This window comes from Hyperolius riggenbachi, chromosome 3 (assembly GCF_040937935.1).
Source record: "Hyperolius riggenbachi isolate aHypRig1 chromosome 3, aHypRig1.pri, whole genome shotgun sequence".
Lineage (NCBI taxonomy): Eukaryota > Metazoa > Chordata > Amphibia > Anura > Hyperoliidae > Hyperolius > Hyperolius riggenbachi.
Window position 1 is genome coordinate 335334076 of NC_090648.1, and position 15920 is coordinate 335349995.

Consider the following 15920-nt stretch of genomic DNA (forward strand, 5'->3'; position numbering starts at 1 on the left):
AATATGTTCAAACCAAACAATAACATTGGTAACCAAATATTAACTTTTTTGCTTACCTGTTTTTTTTTTTTTTGTTTTTTTTTACCTGCGAGCTGAGGATAAACTTCTCCTCCCCCATGGGTCAATGTGCAAAGTGCAAATCGCACAGATATGTGGCGAAGTACATTATGCATTCTGTCCCAAGTGAAAGGAGAGGTTTCTGGCAGGCCAGTGTATTTGGATCTCTCAAAACCTGATGTTTGGGTTCACACTGCATACTGGCCTATCCGGTCGGTCGAGCCCGCCGCACCGTCTCGCCCAAAATAGATCTTCAGGGAATACCACAAGAGTAGCATTCGGCCTAGTAATTAACTGCGTCGCCGTAGACTAACATGACTTCCGGGCCGACCCAAATTGCCGCAGAAGCCACGCAGTAACGTAGGCATGCACTAGCGTTAAGTCAAGCACTTCCGGCGTAGGGGGGGACCGCAAAGTGTGACTTTTGCTAGGCAATTTGCCCTAACGCATCGCGCCAGTGTGAAATAGCACTGAGAGACCCTTGTGTGCCTACTGCTGTGTCTGTAGTTCCCTAGGTTCTAAAAGTGTGCCTTCTCATGGTACCTCTCATAACACTCCCCTAGGCATAGGCCAGGCTGGTCAGGACAGCGGGGACAGTAAACGGGGGTGTCATGCCTTATTCCAGCCTTGCTGCAGACACGACATCTTTTTCTGGGGTTGCGTTGAGTTGGGGTACTGGGAATCGGGTAGGCGTAATGCCTTCCATGCAGCCGGCTAGTTGCATTTGGGGGTTGGGCTCTGTCACCTTCTGGATAGAGGAGTGCCGAAACAATGTCTTCCTGGAATTGAAGGAAAGATCCAGTTCTCCCAGCCTTACTGTAGAGAACAAAGCTGTTGTACATCGCCAATTGAATTAAATACACAGACACTTTCTTATACCAGCGTCTGGTTTTCCGGGAAATTAAATAGGGCCCTAACATCTGGTCATTGAAGTCCACCCCTCCCATGTTGGCATTATAGCTGTGGACGGCGAGGGGCTTTTCAATGACCTCTGTTGCCCGTGTAATTTGTACTGTCGTGTCTGTGTGAATGGTAGACAGAAGGTAAACGTCCCTCTTGTCCTTCCATTTCACCGAGAGCAAGTCATCGGTACACAAGGCGGCCCTCTCCCCCCGTTGAAGTCTGGTGTTAACGAGCTGTTGGGGGAAGCCCCGGCGACTAGGCCGCACGGTGCCACAGCATCGGATTCCTTCTAACTTTAAGTGCTGAAAGAGGGCCACACTTGTGTAAAAGTTGTCCACATAAAGATGGTACCCCTTCTGGAACAAGGGTGACACCAAGTCCCACACAATCTTTCCACTGCTCCCCAGGTAGTCAGGACATCCGACCGGCTCCAATTTTGAGTCTTTTCCCTCATAGACCCTAAAACGAGATGTATAGCCTGTGGCCCTATCACAGAGCTTATACAGTTTCACCCCATACCGGGCGCGCTTGCTTGGGATGTACTGTTTGATGCCAAGGCGCCCGGTAAAATGTACGAGGGACTCATCTACACAGATGTTCTGTTCAGGGGTATAAGCATCTGCAAATGTGGATGACAGGTGGTCTATGAGGGGCCGAATTTTGTGGAGCCGGTCATAAGCTGGGTGGTCTCTTTCATGACAGGTGTCGTTGTCATTGAAATGCAGGAAGCGCAGGATGATCTCAAATCGCGTCCTGGACATGGCAGCAGAGAACACGGGCATGTTATGTATTTGGCGTGTAGACCAATAAGAGCGCAATACATTTTTTTTAGTAATACCCATGTTGAGGAGAAGGCCCAAAAAAATTTTAAGTTCGGAAACTTGGAGTGGTTTCCACCGAAAAGGCTGGGCGTGGCAGCTTTTCGGATGGGCGGTTATAAATTGTGTGGCATATAGGTTGGTCTCAGCCACAATTAAGTCAAGGAGATCCTGGGTGAGGAACAGTTCAAAAAAGTCTAGGGCCGATCCTAGTTCAAATGTCTCCACCTGGACTCCAGACTGGGCGGTGAAAGGGGGCAGTATGGGTGCGGCGGGATCAGGGGAATGCCAATCAGGGTTTGCCAGCACCTCTGGAAAACCAATGGGAGTACGGGCCCGTCTACTTGGTGGCTGCGGATCGGATCTTAATTCACGTACCACCGAACCAGTTTCTACTTCCACTTCATCAGGGTCTTCTGCGGAAGTACTGGTGTTGATAGGCCCAGGAGATGCTGCGCTGCTGGTGCATGCCTCACCAAGAAAAATCAGATCAGCGCCACTCTGCTGCCCTTGAGACTGATCTTCCGCCACCTGCAGTCCAGTGACATGGGGTGTGGTACGCCTGGCTCTAGCCGGGACCTCAACCTCGTCATCGGAACTATCGGTCTGAGAGCCACTGCTGTCTACAGGATCGTACTCTGAACCCGAAGATTCGTCGAATAAGTCGACCCAATCATCCTCATCCGACTGGTCCATGTACCTGTAGATGTCTTCATTGGAAAACCTCTTTTTTGCCATGGTGGCCTGCTAAATTTAGGAGGTATTCCTCTGAGACTACCCAGGAAAAGAGCACCTACCTAGCGAAAGGGAGTACTTGAGAGGTAGAAAGCTGTGGTCACTGAGTTTAGATAAAAAAAATCAAAACTGATGTTTACAGTGCCACAGCTTGTGTACAGTGTTTTTTGCAGTGATCAGAAAAAAGAAATTTCTGTCACTGCGGTGGGGCGGGCTGAACGCAGTGCAGGCGAACGATCAGGTCTGATCGGGCAAACACTGCGTTTTTTTGTGGATCCTAGAGACCCTAATATAGATCTGACTGTGATCACTAATAATCACTTACAGATACTATATAGTACCAATGCTGATTAGCGACAGTGATGACGCTAATTAGTGACTGTGGTGCAGTGGGCTGAGCACTAACTGACACTAACAACCCTTTTGCTTAGATAACTGGCCTAACTGTTTGTTACCACTAGTGATACTAAAATTTTTTTTAGATCACTAGGACAGTGATAGTGATGGTGATGGTGAGGGGGGGGGGGGGGGGGGGGGTTGGGGATCAGAGAGCAATCACAAATAATCAAAAACAATCACGAGACAATTACAACACAATTACAGCAATCGGCGCAATCAAAGCCAATCACGGACCAATTGAATCCAATAACGTGACAATCAAAAACCAATTACGTGACAATTGAAGCCAATCACACGACAATCGATACTAATCACAGGGCAAAACAGCCAATCAGTGGGCAATTGGCACAATCAAAACCAATTACGGACAATTGAAGCCAATCACGCGACAATCGAAGCCCAATTACGTGACAATCGAAGCCAATCACACGACAATCGATGCCAATCACAGTGCAATTGAGACAATTGTAGCCAAACAAAGCACAATCAAGCCTTACAGACAGGAGATAAGATACACAATGGCAGGGGGGAGAATATACGCAATCAATGAACTAGGACGGTGTGGGGAGGATCGGAAGGGGTGGGGGGTGATCAGATACCCCTAAGGGGTAGTTGGGGGTCTAATCTGATGGATAGGAGTGACAGGTGGTGATAGATGGGTTATTGACGGGTGATAAGTGGGTGTTTACAGGGAAAAACAGATGTAAACAATGGACTGCTGATGTGATCAGGGGGGGGGGGTGTCTCGGAGGGATCTGAAAGGGTGGGTGGGTGATCAGAAGCCCCTAATGGGCAGTTGGGGGTCTGATCTGATGGGGGGCAGTGGCAGGTGGTGACAAGGGATGATTGACAGGTGACGGATAGGTGATTGACAGCTGATCAGCGGGCAATTACAGGGAAGATAGATGCAGTATACGGGGGGGGGGGGGGAGATCTGAAGGGGTGGGGGGTGATCAGATACCCCTAAGGGGCAGTTGGGGGTCTGATCTAATGGGGGGCAGTGACAGGTGGTGACAAGGGATGATTGACAGGTGACTGATAGGTGATTGGCAGCTGATCACTGGGGAGATAGACAGATGCAGGGGAGATAGATAGGTTCAGTATACAGAGGGGGGGGGGGGGGGTCGGGGGGAGATCTGGAGGTGTGGGGGTGATCAGATACCCCTAAGGGGTAGTTGGGGGTCTGCTCTGATGGATAGAAGTGACAGGTGGTGACAGGGATTTATTGATGGGTGATATGGGGGGTGGTTAGGTCTGATCTGCGTGCTGCAGGGGGGTACAGGGGGGTGTCTGATGGGTGCTGCGGGTGATCGGGGGGTCTGTGGGGCTCCTAATGTGTGTGTGTGTGCACTCTTACTGTGCCTGCTCTCCTCGCTGGTGGTCGATCGCTAAGTGTGACCACCAGCGGGAGGCAGGCAGTATAATACAGTTTGTTACGTAAACAAACTGTATTATACTCATTCTATTGGGCAAATTGAATGTTAACAGCCCGCCGGCGCTGCTGATTGGCCGGCGGGCTGAAGTCACATGGGGGCCGAAGAGTGTGACGTAGCGATCCCGCGGCTACAGCCGCGCGATCGCTCGTTAATCAGGCTGCAGCCGGCGACGCAGTACTGCGTCGCTGGTCCTGCAGCTGCCACTTTGCCGACGCACGGTATAAGCGTGCGGTCGGCAAGTGGTTAAACACGGCTAAGAATGTATACTGATTGTATACAGATCAAAGAAATGTAAACAAAAGAGAATGTTATCACCTCTTTGGATGTGGCAAGCATTCCATTGAAGAAGGAGTTGTGTTTTACTGTTTGAATGCTGTTTTCCTAAAAAAAATTCGGTGGTAGTAGATTTTATGCTGTAAATAATCTTTAAGAGCAAAGAAGAAATTCTGAGTTTCATATTACTTTAATTATAGGGATGCCAAAAGCTCTGGATGGTCCAGAGGTTTCCCATGTCCTCCTTGACCCTACCCCCAATGGGTAGGATTCTCTTCAAAATCACGGCTATTCTCTCCTCAGTGCATATGTATAGCCATACTGTGCATATGTGAATATGGTTTTACCTGCACTGCAGCACAAAGCTAGTCAGGTACAAGTGGCTTCAGCTTATTGCATAGGTGCAGTCATACTCACATAAAAAGGGTAGTGGTAGGTTGGCACTACAGTCAAACGACATGCGTGCTGAGCTGTGCACAGTAATGGTTTTCCCACGTGTCTTCTATAGTGTTTGTTCACAGCGTGCTCTAGCAAAAATAGTCCATTGTATTAACATTAGTAGAAAAAGAGAAATGGCTGGCACTGCTGCAATGTACAAACATTTATTGAAGAAAGAAATGCATCAAAGGTGTAGTGGAACCGTCACATACATTGACGGTGGGTGCAGGGTACAGAGGAGCTTGACGGCCGTTTCGCACAATGCTGTACCAGCCTCCGTAGAAGCACAGCATTGTGCGAAACGGCCGTCAGGCTCCTCTGTACCCTGCACCCACCATACCACCACGTATCCCTGCACATCTCAATGGTATGTCGTATGCCTCAATGTATGTGATGGTTCCACTACACCTTTGATGCATTTCTTTATTCAATAAATGTTTGAACATTGCAGCAGTACCAGCCATTTCTCTTTTTCTACTGATGTTAATACTCATACTCACACATGTTCAGTTCAGCTGTGCTCGTACACACATGGAAGTGTTGCCACATGTATACATCTGACACAATCTTATCGGATATGTTTAGGGGGGCCCTGCACAGCAGCGATGGGAGTGTGGACAGATCAGGAAGCTTCTGTGCCATCCAAAGGCCTCCTTCTAACTTTTTGTAATGTTAAAGGTTTGCTTTTATGTATGAGTGTTACTCCAGGTACACTCTTATTTAGTAAAAGTCAATTAAAACTTTTAACAGCATGCACATGAAGGTTGCAAAGTAGAGAACAAATTAATTTTCCTAATTACAGCATAGTCAGCACAGCCAACGCAACAAACAGCTGTGCTGACTGCTGACTATGCTATAATTATTGAAATGAACAGTGGTCTGTTGCTGAAGCTGTGCTGACTATTCTCTAATTACTGAAATTAAATATTGAAATAGTACCAGTTTTCCACATTGTACCCTTTATATGTGTACAGTTGAAAAGAAGTTTTAAGTGTTTTAATATTACTAATACTGACCCAGTACTGGTTAAATTGTTAATTGCTATAACCTCCCAATGAATTGCTAGAATCTATCAAGGTGTCCAAGGGGAGCATTAACCATTTGACTCCAGAGGGGTGCCTCTAAAATTGCTTTTGTGATAAAACATTTCTCATAATTTTGCTTCAACTGAAATTTCCATCAGGACAGAATTCATTACTTAACTTTTCCAGTCATATGAAAGGGATTTAGCAATTGTAGCACCTTTTCTCTCAAAGCCAACCTCTTGGGCTCTAAATATTTTCAACCAATCAACTCCTTTGTTTATATTTCCAGTGCCCAGTTAGTATTTGTGTGTACCTTATAGAACATCAGTTTTTGTTATTAACATGTGGTGATTGTGAGAAAGCGCGGAGGAGCCGCCGCCATGAGCCAGCGGCGGGCGGCTCCTCCCGCAGACAGTAGCCTCATGCACGGAGAGGCAGTCGCCTCCTCTCAGCGTGGGGCGGCTGTCCCCGTGCAGAGGCATGCGGAGCGCGTAGAAACCGCCGCGTCAGACGCGGCGGTTGGGCCGCATGCCTCCGCATTGGGGGCACAGAGCAGGGCTGCTGTGGCTGGGACTCGTAGTCCCTCGGGTTTTAGAGTGACGCGCGCGCGCGCACTCAGGGAATCATTTATGACACATTGAAGGGAGTCAGCTGACCAGACTGGTCAGCTGACTCCAGTACCTCTCCCTATTGGTCCTCCACTTAGGGAGGTGCTGGGGAGGCACTTAGGGTATATATACTGCTGGTGGTTCAGTTGTTCCGTGTCTGGCGTTGCGTTCACATATGTGGGAGCACCCAGATCCGTTAGTCAGATCCGTTAGTGTGCCGGGACCAGCAGGAGCTGTAATCCTACACTAAGTTAGATTCTGTTGATAGCTTAAAGTACTAGTTTGATTGTGATTATATGTTATGACCTTTGCCTGCCTCGACTATCCGTCTGAACTCTGACCTTGTACCTCGTTATTTCTGATACCTGTTGCCGAACCCTGCCTGTACCTAGACTCCGCCTCTGCCTCCTGATTTTGTACTCCGATATTTCTGATACCTGTTGCCGAACCCTGCCTGTACCTAGACTCCGCCTCTGCCTACTGTTTCTGTACCTTATCTGTCAGTGTGTTAACGACTTGGCTTGCCCGACCTCGAGAACCGACCTCACGATTAGAGGCGGTTCTTTGTCCCGTTAGTGACACTTACGCCTGAGTGTCACTTTCGGACTTTCCTTCCCACTGTAAGTCTGACTCCTCCCGTCTCGGAGAGCTCAGACCTGTGGAAGGAATCTGTGCAGTTTTCCTTACTGCACTGAGGCTTGTCCTCCGTATTACTGTTGCACCAATCACTACACTCTACTCAGGTGACCAGAGGTTAGCTAGTATATTGGATTATCGGTGATACTGCAGATCACATATAATCTGATATACGTCTGTATTTCCCGTGATACTGCAGTTCACCGGTAATCAGACCTCTCTGTGCTTCACCGAACGTTACAGAACGCCAGACCACAAAACAGATGGAATCACGCGCTGATCCTCTGACGGTGCTTGCCACTTCGGTGGATAACATTCATCAAGCACTGGGCCAGCACAAAGCCCTAATCGATGCCTTATCAGGCTCTGTGAAAACCCTTCAGACGTCAGTGGATTCAGTACGTTCCCCTCCTAGTGATGACATACGCATGCCTGTGCCTGATAAGTTTTCCGGCCACAAGTCTGACTTCCGGAATTTCAGGAGTAGAGTGTTGTCATATTTTGAATTGAGACCCCGATCCTCGGGGACTGAGACCCAACGGGTCATCTTTATTAAAACCTTGTTGACTGGGGACTCCCAGTCCTGGGCATATAACCTGCGTCCCACCGATACCGCTCTAACCTCGGTAGACGAGTTCTTTAAGGCCATGGCCATAATCTACGACGACCCTGACCTTGCTGCGACCTCAGAGCGGAAGCTCAAACTTTTGCGGCAAGGCAGAGGTTCGGTCGAGGATTATGCGGCGGAGTTCCGCAGGTGGTCAGTCACTTCTAGGTTTGACAACTTTGCCTTAATGGATTACTTCTTGTCTGGGTTGTCGGAGGAGGTCTCTGACTTAATGTTAACCGTGCCTGAGCCCAAGACGGTTGATGAGGCCATATCTTCGGCCATTCGAGTGGATCGCAGGTTGCGCCACCAGAGGCAGGCTAGGGGCAGTCACCGGGTCAGGGTGACATCATACGCGGCACCATCCGCTACACCCCTAGTGGCACCGTCTCCGCCTATCACACCCTCCCCGGCCTTGCCACCGCCCGAACCAATGCAGATTGGTCGGTCAAGACTGACCCAGGTAGAACGAAGGCGACGAATGACAGAACAGCTGTGCCTGTACTGTGCAGCGGCAGGACATAGAGTGCGAAACTGCCCTAACAAGTCGGGAAACGAGTTTGCCTAGGAGTAGTGGGGGGTGACACCCTGGGCACGCAAATTGCACCCCTTAAAGAGAAGAAATTACTTCTCCCTTGTACGGTTACATGGGAGAATAAATCTGTAGCCACCGAAGCCTTTATTGACTCTGGCTCAGCGGCTAATTTTATGAACTTCGAATTTGCTCAGGAGTTGGGCCTCCCACTCACTCCTGTGAGACCCCCCATTCAGGTTACGGCAGTGGACGATTCCCCTCTGCAACGGAATCGTTCCCTGTCACAGACTCCGATGGTGAGACTTACCATAGGGGTTCTGCATGGGGAAGAGCTACAATTTTTTGTACTGCACATGTCAACCTCCACTATTATCTTAGGCATACCGTGGTTGCAAGTCCATTCACCACACATCGACTGGGCCACGGGTCAGTTAACCTCCTGGTCTCCCCATTGTTTTCATCAGTGTTTGGGGAAGCTAACATTGGGGCAGACCAGAATTCAGGTGGAGGGGGTTCCAGACCAGTATGCTGAATATTCGGATGTTTTCTGCCCTAAAGCTGCCGATAAATTGCCTCCACATCGCCCTTTCGACTGTCCCATTGACCTCCGTTCTGGTTGTGTACCCCCCCGGGGTCGGTTGTACAATTTGTCGGGGCCCGAAAAATTGGCGATGCAGGAGTACATTAGGGAGAATCTGGCCAAAGGCTTTATTCGGCCGTCCCGGTCGCCTGCTGGGGCAGGCTTCTTCTTTGTAAAAAAGAAAGACGGAGGTCTGCGGCCTTGCATTGACTACCGCGGTCTCAACAAGATTACAGTAAAGAATCGCTATCCGCTACCCTTGATAGACGATCTTTTTACACAAATTACTGGCGCCCAGATCTTTTCTAAATTGGATTTGCGGGGTGCGTACAACTTGGTACGCATAAGAAAGGGCGATGAATGGAAGACGGCCTTTAATACACCAGACGGGCATTACGAGTACCTGGTAATGCCCTTCGGGTTATGTAATGCCCCGGCCGTCTTCCAGGAACTCATCAACGAGGTCTTCAGAGAGGTGTTGGGAAGATTTGTTCTAGTTTATCTAGACGATATCCTGATTTTCTCCAACAGTCTCTCTGAACATAGAACCCACGTGAGGTTAGTTTTGAACAGACTAAGGCAGAATCTATTGTATGCAAAGTTAGAAAAATGTATCTTCGAGGTAACATCTGTCGCTTTCCTGGGATACATAATCTCTACTACAGGCCTGTCCATGGATCCGGCCAAGGTCTCCGCTGTGTTAGAATGGCCTCAGCCGGTAGGCTTGAAATCGCTTCAGCGGTTTCTTGGCTTTGCCAACTATTATAGGAGGTTTATAAGGGGGTACTCTTCGGTGGTTTCTCCACTTACCAGCCTCACTAAGAAGGGTGCAGATACAACTCACTGGTCTCCCGAGGCGTTACAGGCTTTTGCCACCCTGAAGGGATTATTTTGTTCTGCACCCATCCTCAGACATGTGGATACGTCCTTTCCTTTTATTGTTGAGGTGGATGCCTCAGAGGTCGGGGTGGGGGCTGTGCTGTCTCAGCGATCTGGCTTGCAGGGTAGAATGCACCCATGTGCCTACTTCTCCCGCAGATTCTCCCCTGCGGAAAAAAACTACGATATCGGCAACAGAGAACTCTTAGCCATTAAGTTAGCCTTTGAGGAATGGCGACACTGGTTAGAGGGAGCGGAGCATACGGTCACGGTTTACACTGACCATAAAAATTTAGAATACATCGAGGGAGCTAAGAGGTTGAGCCCACGCCAGGCTCGCTGGTCATTATTTTTTTCTCGATTCTCTTTCATTATTACGTATACACCGGGTAGCAAGAATACTAAGGCGGATGCCTTGTCCAGGTGCTTTGAGTCAGAGACAGCACAGTCCTCCATTCCAGAGACTATTATTCCCCAAAGGTTGGTACTGGCCGCAACAGAGACTTGGGAGGATTGGAAGGGAACTTTAATTCCCTTCCAACAAGACATTCCAGAAGGAAAGCCCGCAGGAGTGTTGTTCATTCCGCTACCGTTCCGTCTTCAGGTTCTAGAGATGTTCCATACACATAAGAATGCTGGGCATCCTGGAGCATCTAGAACACAGGATCTGGTAGCCAGATGTGCTTGGTGGCCTTCCTTGGCAGCTGATTGCAAGGAATTCGTGAGGGAATGTGCGGTTTGTGCCAAGAGTAAACCCTCCCGGCTGGCACCTGTGGGTACCTTGCAGCCTTTGCCCACCCCGAGTGAGCCATGGACCCATTTGTCCATGGATTTTGTAGGTGAACTTCCCAAGTCAGAAGGCATGTCGGTCATTTGGGTGGTAGTCGACCGCTTCAGTAAAATGGCCCATTTCGTGCCCTTGAAAGGTCTCCCCTCGGCCCAGGAATTGGCTGATTTGTTTATCACACATGTGTTCCGGCTGCACGGTATTCCGGAGAACATAGTGTCGGATCGGGGAGTCCAGTTCATTTCTAAATTTTGGAGGGCATTCTGCCAACTAATGGGTATGAAGCTGTCATTTTCATCGGGCTACCACCCACAGACCAATGGGCAAACGGAGAGAATCAATCAGTCTTTGGAGCAATTCTTGAGGTGCTATGTTGCGGAGACACAGAACGACTGGGTCAAATTTCTGCCTTTCGCGGAGTTCGCACAGAACAATTTAAAAAGCTCCTCCACCGGATTCTCTCCGTTCCAGGTGGTGTCTGGAAGATTGCCCAAGTTCTCACCATTACCTGTGGTCTCCTCTCCGTTTCCAGTTTTGGAAGCCTGGCAGAGATCTTTCAAAGAGATTTGGCGCACAGTGGGGGATAATTTACGAAAAGCTTTTGTTAATCAGAAGGGTCAAGCTGATAAAAGACGTTCAGTAGAGTGGCACTTCAAACCTGGAGACATGGTTTGGGTCTCTACACGTCATTTGGCTCTGAAACAACCCTCTGACAAACTTGGTCCCAGGTTTGTGGGCCCCTTCCCTGTGACTAAGAAGATCAACAATGTCACATATACCATTGATCTCCCCACCAGCATGCGGGGAGTGAGGTCTTTTCATGTATCACTTCTCAAACCCGCAGTCCAGGGGGGTCCCACTCCTCCTCCTCCTGTCTTAGTCGATGCTCAACCCGAATATGAGATAGAAAAAATCATAGATTCACGTATGGTTCAGAACTCGGTGCAGTATCTCGTACATTGGAAGGGGTATGGCATTGAAGAGAGGCAATGGGTACCTGGGAACCGCATGCATGCAGATGAGTTAGTGAGAGAATTTCATGCTGTACACCCAGAGAAACCTGGAAGGAGCTGTCCGGAGTCCACTCCTCGGGGGGGGGGGGGGTACTGTGAGAAAGCGCGGAGGAGCCGCCGCCATGAGCCAGCGGCGGGCGGCTCCTCCCGCAGACAGTAGCCTCATGCACGGAGAGGCAGTCGCCTCCTCTCAGCGTGGGGCGGCTGTCCCCGTGCAGAGGCATGCGGAGCGCGTAGAAACCGCTGCGTCAGACGCGGCGGTTGGGCCGCATGCCTCCGCATTGGGGGCACAGAGCAGGGCTGCTGTGGCTGGGACTCGTAGTCCCTCGGGTTTTAGAGTGACGCGCGCGCGCGCACTCAGGGAATCATTTATGACACATTGAAGGGAGTCAGCTGACCAGACTGGTCAGCTGACTCCAGTACCTCTCCCTATTGGTCCTCCACTTAGGGAGGTGCTGGGGAGGCACTTAGGGTATATATACTGCTGGTGGTTCAGTTGTTCCGTGTCTGGCGTTGCGTTCACATATGTGGGAGCACCCAGATCCGTTAGTCAGATCCGTTAGTGTGCCGGGACCAGCAGGAGCTGTAATCCTACACTAAGTTAGATTCTGTTGATAGCTTAAAGTACTAGTTTGATTGTGATTATATGTTATGACCTTTGCCTGCCTCGACTATCCGTCTGAACTCTGACCTTGTACCTCGTTATTTCTGATACCTGTTGCCGAACCCTGCCTGTACCTAGACTCCGCCTCTGCCTCCTGATTTTGTACTCCGATATTTCTGATACCTGTTGCCGAACCCTGCCTGTACCTAGACTCCGCCTCTGCCTACTGTTTCTGTACCTTATCTGTCAGTGTGTTAACGACTTGGCTTGCCCGACCTCGAGAACCGACCTCACGATTGGAGGCGGTTCTTTGTCCCGTTAGTGACACTTACGCCTGAGTGTCACTTTCGGACTTTCCTTCCCACTGTAAGTCTGACTCCTCCCGTCTCGGAGAGCTCAGACCTGTGGAAGGAATCTGTGCAGTTTTCCTTACTGCACTGAGGCTTGTCCTCCGTATTACTGTTGCACCAATCACTACACTCTACTCAGGTGACCAGAGGTTAGCTAGTATATTGGATTATCGGTGATACTGCAGATCACATATAATCTGATATACGTCTGTATTTCCCGTGATACTGCAGTTCACCGGTAATCAGACCTCTCTGTGCTTCACCGAACGTTACAGTGATGATGTTATCCATCCAGTCGTATCCGACTCTTGGTAATTCTAGGGGGTTAGCTCTCTCCATGCTGTCCGATCTTGTACCATTTCACAGATTTTTTTGATTTTTTTAATAATCAGTATTAACATGTACTGATTGTTTAAAAAAACATCAGCCAAAGGGTAGTTAGGGGAAAATAGCCACTGCAAATATTCCAAACACATCAGTCACATGAATCGCCTGCCAAATCTTTTAAAATGCTTTTAAAATTAAGCTGAATCTGGAGATATATGGAAGAATAAAGAATTTGGCATCTGCACTATGGGTTGAGTCTTCAACATGAAATACCAGGTGGTCCTGACTCCTCAAGACTTAAACAGTAACTTTCCCATTCCCCATAGCTTCAAAGCATGATCATTTTTGCTAAATTGAATACAAAATGAAAATTTACAAGCCAACCCAACTCTCTTTAACAAATCAAAATGCCTTTGCTCAGAAACAAATAACTTTGATTACCTGAAAAACCCGTGATAAATCTCGTAAACTGAATATGTAATGAGATTTTGAAGGCATGGGAAGAAAGGCAGCCAAAACTTGTCTGTAAAGATCCATTGTGGCCCACACAAGTATCTGTCAAATACATATAAGGAATAACATTACCTCTGTTGCCATAATAACAGTTGAAAATGTGATATTTCATAGACAGGTGACATACAGACGTGGAAGATCAGAGTCGGTTAAACAACGTGAAAAAAAAAAGGAATATCATAGAATCAAACCTTTCAATTTTAACAAAATCAATGGTTCATTTAGAAGGTTAAGTGTGCCTTTTTGTATTTTCTTTAAAGCCCCATTCTGCTTTGAAAAAAATACAATTTCTATACGCTAAATATGAACACACTACTGTCTTAATGTGTGGTGTCCTTAGCTCGCCAAGGAGAGGGAGAGAAATTTCAAAAGGAAATCTCCAGCAGCTTTTAATGCTTGGCCTTTGATCGCGCGCCTTTTACAGTCCTTGTAAAGTACCAATTTGCCTAGCTCTCTGTTGATATTTGATGACCTGGATGCAGAAAGCGTAATATGAATCGAATCATAAAAAGAAGCAACAATCTACCTGCACAGTGATTTTTTTTAAGCAGCAGGTTTTGTATGAACATTTTAGACACTCACATTTATTTTATTTTCAACTGAGCTAACCTCAAGGTAATTGTATTCTGTTGGATGCTAAAAAAAAGGGAGGCATTTGATTGCCTCTGTCACCGACACTGTATTGTGCTTCGGCTTAACAAAACAAATCCCAATTCACGCCTGAATATGTAAAAAGAATAGCCGTAGCTTACATTATCTCTAAGAGGCATTTTAACAAGCACATTCTGCTGATATCTCCACCATAGCCAGCCATACACAAGTATCTCTCTAAAGATCTAAGTAAAAAAATAAAATAGAATACTTCTTATATTATAGGAAATGAAAAGTGGTAAGCTACTAATACAAAGAATTTGGCAGCATTGTTGAATAGACACATTTACAGATGTAACGTGTGCTGCCATAATGTTTGTCTTTGTATTTCTTTACACTTGTACTATAGGAGGGAACAAGGATCCATTCCTTCCTTCCACAAAAATGTATATTGTTTATTAATAAGACAGCAGTTTTGGATGTTAGCCTTGCTTCAGGGGCATAAAGAGATCATTTACATATTCAGCAGAGGTGCATTGTGGATAACCACAGTTACACGCTTAAACCTTATTTATTGCAAATACCGTCTGTTTTAAGAAGGCAAAGCACACTAAGCATTGCTTTTTAGTTGAAGGGCTTTTCGATCTCTTTTAGTCCCCACTCCCCTATACTTTCCTAATGATTTTTGGTCACCCCAAGCTGCTTAGGTACTCTGTTTTACTGATTCAAGTCCTATCCCATAGAGCCATGTCAATCTCTGAAATGCACTGATGAGGGCCAATAGTCCGAAACAGGCTGTCTGAATGTTGAGTTGATGTAGCTCTGTAAAATGTAATAGATATAGGCTTGCTATACACAAGGGGTTTTGGGTTTCTGCGTGTAAGCCTGGCTTCAGGGGCATAAAGAGATAATTTGCATATTCAGCAGAGGTGCATTGTGGGTAAAAACAGTTAAAAACTTAACCACTTGAGGACCACAGTGGTAAACCCCCCTAAAGGCCAGGCTCTTTTTTTCATAATTGGCCTCTGCAGCTTTAAGGCCAAGCTGCAGGGCCGCACAACAGCACACGAGTGATTACCCCCTCCTTTTCTCCCCACCAACAGAGCTCTCTGTTGGTGGGGTCTGATTGCCCCTCTTGTGTTTATTTTTTTTTTATAAATATTTTTGTTCATATTTTCGTGAATTTTTTTTACATTTTTGTTTTTTTTTCCTCCCTCCCGCCAGCCGGCCAATCACGTGATCGGCTGTCATAGGCTTCTGACTATGAGAGCCGATCGTTCTCTTGTCCCCCAGGGGGACAGCCGTGTCAGAAAAGAGGGGGGAGGAATCACTTGTGTGCTGGCTGAGTTGTACGGCCCTGCAGCAAGTCCTTAAAGCTGCAGTGGCCTATTTTGTAAAAAATAGCCTGGTCACTAGGGGGTTTAAGACCGCGGTCCTTAACTTGTTAAATTAAACAACTTGTGTAGCTCTGATATATGTGTTATACATGCTATACAATAAAATCCCTGTGTCGCTGCGTCCAGCTGTCCGTGTCCCTGTTTTTTTTGCTACTGTGCATGTGCGGGATATGAGCTGGACAGGACCAGGGAGCGAGGTAGGCGAGCAAGGTGGGCAGGCAAATGAGGCAGGCGGGTGCAGGCGCGCGCACGGCGGATGCATGCGCGCGCATGTGTACTGGCGGTGGCAGTGGCAGAAAAAAGACCTAGAGCCCGTTTTTAAACGTGCTTGGGTCTACTAGTTTTTACATAATCGAATTTACACTTTAACTCCTCTGCAAAGAGGATGTCTAATATTTGGTGGGCAAGC

The 15920-nt window shown here is 47.7% G+C and overlaps 1 protein-coding gene across 1 annotated transcript in view; it reads right to left on the reverse strand.

Moving 5' to 3' along the window:
- Positions 1-15920, reverse strand: part of LOC137562326 (dynein axonemal heavy chain 3-like) — a 1996682-nt gene that overhangs the window by 652692 nt on the left and 1328070 nt on the right. The window contains exon 46 of the mRNA XM_068273663.1: positions 13452-13565. Coding sequence (XP_068129764.1) covers positions 13452-13565 — 114 coding nt within the window. The remainder of the gene's footprint in view (positions 1-13451; positions 13566-15920) is intronic.